Source organism: Limulus polyphemus, unplaced genomic scaffold, assembly GCF_000517525.1.
Source record: "Limulus polyphemus unplaced genomic scaffold, Limulus_polyphemus-2.1.2 Scaffold7863, whole genome shotgun sequence".
NCBI classification, from domain to species: domain Eukaryota; kingdom Metazoa; phylum Arthropoda; class Merostomata; order Xiphosura; family Limulidae; genus Limulus; species Limulus polyphemus.
This window is the reverse complement of record NW_013673473.1, coordinates 12,819-20,562: the sequence shown is the minus strand read 5'-3', so window position 1 is coordinate 20,562 and position 7,744 is coordinate 12,819. Positions and strand designations below refer to the sequence as shown.

The 7,744-nt window shown below is 35.9% G+C and overlaps 1 protein-coding gene across 1 annotated transcript; it reads right to left on the bottom strand.

The window, feature by feature from the left end:
- Positions 1–2,184: 2,184 nt before the first annotated feature.
- Positions 2,185–5,855, bottom strand: LOC111089919 (the record flags this gene model as incomplete). The annotated part of the gene is made up of 2 exons (XM_022403181.1): positions 5,812–5,855; positions 2,185–3,212 (listed from the first exon to the last, which is right to left on the bottom strand). Coding segments are annotated over exons 1-2 (1,072 nt in total), but the record flags the coding sequence as incomplete, so codon positions are not given.
- Positions 5,856–7,744: the final 1,889 nt, after the last annotated feature.

Genomic DNA, 7,744 nt, shown 5'->3' with positions numbered 1-7,744 from the left:
CTGTGGATAATGAATTCCCAAGAGTAGCTTCAACAGTTCATCAGAATTAAGTAATATGTGTAGTTCCTGTAGATAACGAATTCCCAAGAGTAACTTCAACAGTTCATCAGAATTAAGTAATATGTGTAGTTCCTGTGGATAATGAATTCCCAAGAGTAACTTCAACAGTTCATCAGAATTAAGTAATATGTGTAGTTCCTGTATATTACGAATTCCCAAGAGTAACTTCAACAATTCATCAGAATTAAGTAATATGTGTAGTTCCTGTAGATAACCAATTCCCAAGAGTAACTTCAACAGTTCATATTCAGTTTTCTTCTTTATTTCATAACAATGAAATAAAATTATAAAGTTCCACAATTTACAACAAAAAAAGGGAATTCGGCAAATGAAGGAGTCTTGCAGATGTTTGTTTTTTTAGAGTTAAGCCCAAAGCTACACATTGGGCTATCTGTGCTCTGCCCACCACGGGTATCGAAATCCGGTTTCTAGCGGTATAAGTCCCCAGACATACCACTGTGCCACTGGTGGAGGGGGGCTATCGGTTTAGTACGGAATACGTTATAATTTCACCATTTGTAGCTTCTATTCGCTCGATATTCACTGATGTGAAATATGTCTCCTTAACTCCCCATGTGGGGAGTTAATAATTCTTACCTATTACTATTAGGTTGAAAATCCAATGATAGATTTTTTTTTGGCTCATAGGGTGATGTATTTCAATTTCTTCCCTTGGCATTACTTGAAATATAACAGCTGAAAGAAAAAAAATTAATGTTTGCAGATGGGGGACATTGATAAGTTATAGGTAATGACAAGTAGGCGAGGGGGAGTAGAATCTCTGTCTATCTGTTGGCTACTTTTCATTTCTGTAACAGAAATCATTCTTATTTAAGCATCTAGGAACGGACTGCAGTTAGCCAGACACACGTTGCGCACGCCAAGAGTGCCAGATGGTTTTGATAGCTAAAAGATATGTGATGTTGGCTTCTTACCAGACTGCTAATGGAGTACACTGACCAGGTGTCCCCACTTCTTAGTTAGTTTCCTATTACTCATTTCCATGTGATATGTTTGAGTATACATTTTTGCTACTAGGAAAGAAAATTAGTTTTGACCATGACGTCTTTCGGACAACCCAATTGGTGTTACGTTTACCTTTTCTGTATATTCTTCTGAGCATTCTGGTCTTCTGGGGTTAAAAAACTTTGTTCGATATATAGACCCAATAGTTCAATAAAACAAGGTGTTACCCAACCACAGAGTGGAACTAAGCTAATAGAATATTTTGGTCTTGGGAACTATAACAAAATATCATATTATAAAACATCAAAAAGTACACAGTAGAAGCGACAAAAGTGAAATGTCTGTAAACATCTGAATATATTTTTGTGCGGTTGATAAATATGCTGGAATAAACCATTTTTCCGCTCTCACTTCATAAGATAAACAAATATCATAGCTTTAGAAATAATTATGTTAATATAAATTTAAACTGTAATTTTAACTGTTCTTATACCACAGTAAACACAGTAAATTTGGCTAAATGTCAACAAATTTCGCCGCAAGAGTTGATTTAAAGCCTGGTGTTACAAATTCAATGTAAAACTTATGTATAATATTATCGCACGAGCGAAATTAAGGCAGATTTTACTTAAAGCACGTTTAATGACACTATTTAAAGCAGACTAAACTTTGTTAGTCACATATCAATACTAGAAACATATATATATATATATATTTGGTTTGGCCTGTTTTCAATTTCGTGCGAAGTTACTCGAGGGTTATCTGCGCTAGCCCCCCTAATTTAGCAGTGATAGACTAGAGGGATGGAAGCTAGTCAACACTACCCACCGCCAACCCTTGAGCTACTCTTTTACCAACGAATAGTGGGTTTGACCGTCACACTATAACGCCCCCACGGCTGAAAGGACGAGCATGTTTGGTGGGACGGGGATTCGAACCCGCGACCCTCAGTTTGCGAGTCGAGCACACTAATCACCAGGCTATTCCAGGCTTAAATACATCGGAACATTTTATTTGTCCAGTTTAGTTCCCAATTAGTTTAAAATAGTGAGCTGAAGAAAGTGTAATTTAAAAAATAATATTATTAGGAAACAACTGGTGTGTCCTTACTCTCGACAGTGAATGTAATCTTACTCTCGACAGTTAATGTAATCTTACTCTCGACGATGAATGGAATCTTACTCTCAACAGTGAATGGAATATTACTCTCGACAGTGAATGTAATTTTACTCTCGACAGTGAATGTAATCTTACTCTCGACAGTGAATGTAATCTTACTCTCGGCCGTGAATGTAATCTTACTCTGGACGGTGAATGGAATATTACTCTCGACCGTGTATGGAATCTTACTCTCGACAGTGAATGGAATCTTACTCTCGACAGTGAATGGAATCTTACTCTCGACAGTGAATGGAATCTTACTCTCGACAGTGAATGGAATCTTACTCTCGACAGTGAATAGAATCTTACTCTCGACCGTGAATGGAATCTTACTCTCGACAGTGAATGGAATCTTACTCTCGACAATGAATGGAATCTTACTCTCGACAGTGAATGGAATCTTACTCTCGACAGTAAATGAAATCTTACTCTGGACAGTGAATGAAATCTTACTCTCGACAGTGAATGGAATCTTACTCTCGACAGTGAATGGAATCTTACTCTCGACAGTGAATGGAATCTTACTCTCGACAGTGAATAGAATCTTACTCTCGACCGTGAATGGAATCTTACTCTCGACCGTGAATGAAATCTTACTCTCGACAGTGAATGAAATCTTACTCTCGACAGTGAATGGAATCTTACTCTCGACCGTGAATGGAATATTACTCTCGACCGTGAATGAAATCTTACTCTCGACCGTGAATGAAATCTTACTCTCGACAGTGAATGAAATCTTACTCTCGACAGTGAATGGAAACTTACTCTCGACAGTGAATGAAATCTTACTCTCGACAGTGAATGGAATCTTACTCTCGACAGTGAATGAAATCTTACTCTCGACAGTGAATGGAAACTTACTCTCGACAGTGAATGAAATCTTACTCTCGACAGTGAATGGAAACTTACTCTCGACAGTGAATGAAATCTTACTCTCGACAGTGAATGGAAATCTTACTCTCGACAGTGAATGAAATCTTACTTTCGACAGTGAATGGAAACTTACTCTCGACAGTGAATGAAATCTTCAATTTAGAATAATAATGATAATAATCCAGATTTCCACATGAATGTCCTTTGAATGATAACGTGCTTTATGTACAAGACATATAGTTGTTGTCTTTGTCTTGTAAACACCATTCAAATGATACTTGACTGAATGTGTTTTCTTGGAAAGACTAGTAAACGGACAATATAGTTTTACGTCTGCAGGTACGTCAAATTTTAGCCTAAATTTGTATTAAGTTTTAACTAACTTTTATCTTTTTACATCATTGATCACCCACCTATTGGTATCAAGACAATAGCTCGAAATAATTAATAGAACGTATAATTTAAAAAATTGTTGTTTAAATATACGCGAACACCAGCTTTGTTTTTAAAGATACATTTTTTAATGACAGTGACATTTCTGTAATAGAGAAATATACAAAAGGATATACGAGTATATAGATATAAGCTACTTTCAAAACGATAAATATGCAGCTTTGTCTCAATAAAATATGCATTTTTTTATTTTGATAATAATTTGTAACAGTTTACGAAACAGATTATAGCCTCAGAAAACGTAGGAAAATTGAAATCGGTCTTAATTCAAACACTCGTCTCTGCGAATTAAGTTATCATGTTGATCGGATGTCTCAAAATCTTCATTGATGTGTTTGCTGAACTTTTGAGCCAATTCAGAGCCGTGGATGAATCTTCTTCAAAGCTTAGCTTCACTGATGTTTGATTCAAATAATAACTTATAAATTTTGTTATGTCTTGTTTGTTTGTAGTTAAGAACACAGATAGCCCATTGTGTAGCTTTGTGCTTAATTACAAACAAACAAACAAGTTAAGTACAAAGTTGCACAATGGGTTATTTGTGCTTTGCCCACCACAGGTATCGAAACCCGGTTTCTAGCGCCGTAAGTCTGCAGACATACCGCTGTGCCATTGGGGGGCTCGTTACGTCTTATGTATTTTATAAGAACTGAGAAGAAGGTAATACCTGTTGTGGAGCGACGTATATAAAAAAATGTACTAAAAGTATTTATGAAATGTTTTGGTTATTCCTACAATAATCGGTAGTAGATCTCGATTTCTTTGTTATACTATTTATTGTGGGTAGTAGAACCGTCATTATGATAGATACAATACGTCTAGATTAACATATATATATACTGATCTAGCGTTTTTAGCAAGCGTTAGATGTCTTTTATTGCATATTTTATTGCATGTAATATTTTGAATGATTAAAACTACGCATGTTAATCAATTTGTTTAAATCTGTCACACTTTTACTTGTATCATGAATGGATTGAGTAAACGTAACATGCCACAGAAATGTAACTATTTATAATGTTACAAAGTGATTTACGCTGTTACAATTGCTACCATTTATTCAGCGTTCACGATCTTAAATGCACATTTGTTCTTCAAGTCGTTGAGATCGTGTTTGGAAGATCTGGGTTTCACAATGTCAAAAACATGGTGGTCGTTTTGTTTATTATTTATTATTATTATTTTACAGATCCTAGCCTTACACGATTTTTTTTAATCCAAGAATTAACATTGGGTTGTTTTTAACAAACCTTTTTTTTGATCAGTGAATCAATGAGCTTTGACAACAAACTCAAAATTCTTAATGATGTCATGTGATAAGTAAATGCAGTTTGAGGATCATCTTGCAATGTGACCTAAGTTTCTTTTTTTTCTGTCATCCACATATATTTTTATATACCTATACCAACTGACAGTGCTGTAGATTGTAGGCTTTTATACGATTTTAATGAAATGTGTTTTCTGCTAACACTAGGTATGTAAAACGCCATAAATAAATAAAAAATTCAATAAAATTAGCTATACAACGGCTAGCTGAGCTAGGTGTCTCTAATTTCAAACTGCTAGACTAGAGGGGAAAGCCATCACCGTCAGCTGTTGGAGTGTTATAATAGAACAGTGGGGTTTGACCAATACTCTTATAACGCACTCACGGCTCCAAAGTTTGGAGCGTGATTTTGTGACGTTATATAATAGGCTTAACAAGAAATTAGTGAAATGTTTCACACGAATGTTAGTATGTGAGAAGTTGCCAAAGAAATGGCGAGGTAAATATCTAAAAAAAAATGTGGATAGTTTAATGGATAGCTATTTTAAACTGATGACAAAACCTGATGACAAAACCTTGTCGAAACGTTGTACATTTGCTGTCATGTTAAACTTATATTAAAGTTTTTCTTCATTACCCATTTAAGCCGTCTCCAGCCATTATTTTAAAGTACTTCTTTTCTATATCTCTTTTGTTTATCTATTTCATGCATTGATAGATAGATAAAGAATGAAAAGAAAGAAATATAGGTAGATAGCCTAACTGTAGATGTGACGTTAAAATACGGCTTCTATAGTTTGATTTAAATGTGAAGAGAAGCGTTTATAAATTCAACGATGTATAATTAATTAATATTGTTTTTATTTTAATTGTTGAGTGACAACAATATGGCATATTATATTATAATATTCGGCGCATTCTCCCTCCAGGCAAAAGTTGTCTCGTGAGAAAAGTCATGCCCGTATTTATCGTTCCCGCGTTTTTGGCAAAATGGTTTTAGTTTTGTACACGCTAAGCCTTTTTGTTTTTACCTTTCTAACAGCGGGCTTATAGAACTTTTATCAACAAGCCCCATTTCTGTTAAATTGTTCAACTTTGTTCCAGCACATTTGTTTATTTCCATTCACACTTATACAGCCCTTGTTAATAACTCTGCATCATCCCTTAAAAAGATAGTTAATAAATAAAGAGCCCACAACTGATCAATCATGCGGATCCCGGTACCACAGATCAAAGAGCTCTCGCCTAAACTATCCGGGCGTTTGTCAAGGAAGTATCGAGACAACACCTGCAATGACACATAAGATTTTCTCACGACGGTGTTGGGCGTATGTGATAATACCTTGGTCTGATTCAAGCGTTACATAATTAGTATAACACAAGTCATTACACAACTTGGTGATACGTACAGGATTTCCCTTTATCAGCAGGTATGCCTCTTCGATACCACCAGAGAGCTGTAAAAAGGTCGTTTCTATAGGAACGCTTGCTAGACCAATGGGCTCACGCTACTGAGCTAGCTTAAGTCAAGTGGAGATGACGCCATTAATACAACGGCGAGATCACTCCACATGTTAGTACTACGCTATACAACACGCGGTTCGTACGACACGATGAACGCTTTTCTGTTCGTTCCGAACGAAGACAGTGTTTATTTAGCGGAATCAGAGCATCTTTCCAAGGTCTGCTTGAAGCATATTTTAGTATAGAGTTCTCTCTTGACCTTACAGAGTTGATTTACACATTGAGTGACTTACTGGTCAATAAAGTGGGTGCCATAAAATACAACAACACAGTAATAGCGGGACAGCGTTATTATTACCCACGTGCAAGGATGTTGAAACACGTGCATTTCTCGACTTCTAGCTTGGCGTCTTACCGGTGTAAGACACCCACTCGGGACACCGTTAGCTTAAGTTCTACATTAAGTCTCGGTAGCAATGGAGTGCACGAGCCAATATCATCTCGATCTTCAAGTACTTCCAGCCTTCAAGTGGTCAGCAAACTGCCATCATCTCCTAAGGTATAAATGAATATTTCTATTTATTTCGCGAGGCTAAAGTTTAGCTTCCAGAAATTTCATACTTCTAACGTTTAACACGTACAGTATAGATTGATACTTAAGGTTACCCTAAATCTTAATTTAAAGTAGCACTTATCCAGAGCAGTAAGTACGTTAGGCTAGAGATTGGCAACAACAGAAATTAGCTTAAGAATGATTAAATTAGAAATAAGTGAAAGAAAAAAAAATGTATGTTTTGAAGTTAAGCGGAAAGCTATACAGGGGCTATCTGTGCTCTGCCCAACACGGGTATCAAAACCCTGTTTCTAGCGTTGTGTAAAAAAGAGAGAGAAATAAGAAACAGTCTAAGTTTAATCAGAACGTGAAATATATTGTTTTCGTCTTTTGAAAATTTTTATTTTATTTAGTAAATGTGCCCTACATTTGTATGATGTGCCCCCCCCCCAGTGGCACAGTGGTATGTCTGCGGACTTACAATGCTAGAAACCTGGTTTCGATACCTTTCGTGGGCAGAGCACAGATAGCCCATTGTTTAGCTTTGTGCTTAATTTACAAACATACAAACGACATTTGTATGATGTTTTCTGGACGGTTGGAAATGATAGAAAAACACGACCAAAAAGTGGTTTCATTGCTTGAGACACAATTTTGTTTATATTTTCATAGTTGCAAGTTGGGTTTCTAATTATTTCAATAGGTTATAGCTATTATTTAATCCTTGTTTTATTTTAAATTGATATTGTAAACTAGTCACCTAGAATGTTTGATTATTTCAGGCTAATACCAAAAGTAAAACGAAGCTAAACAATGCTGAAGATACACACAAACACAATAGTACTTGACCTAAACTCTTCTGTCGTTTGTCTTCTTCGTACATTCAACCGGTTTCGTGACGTCAGAGATCACTCCCGAGGATATAATTTTAAAAAGAAGTTTATTGT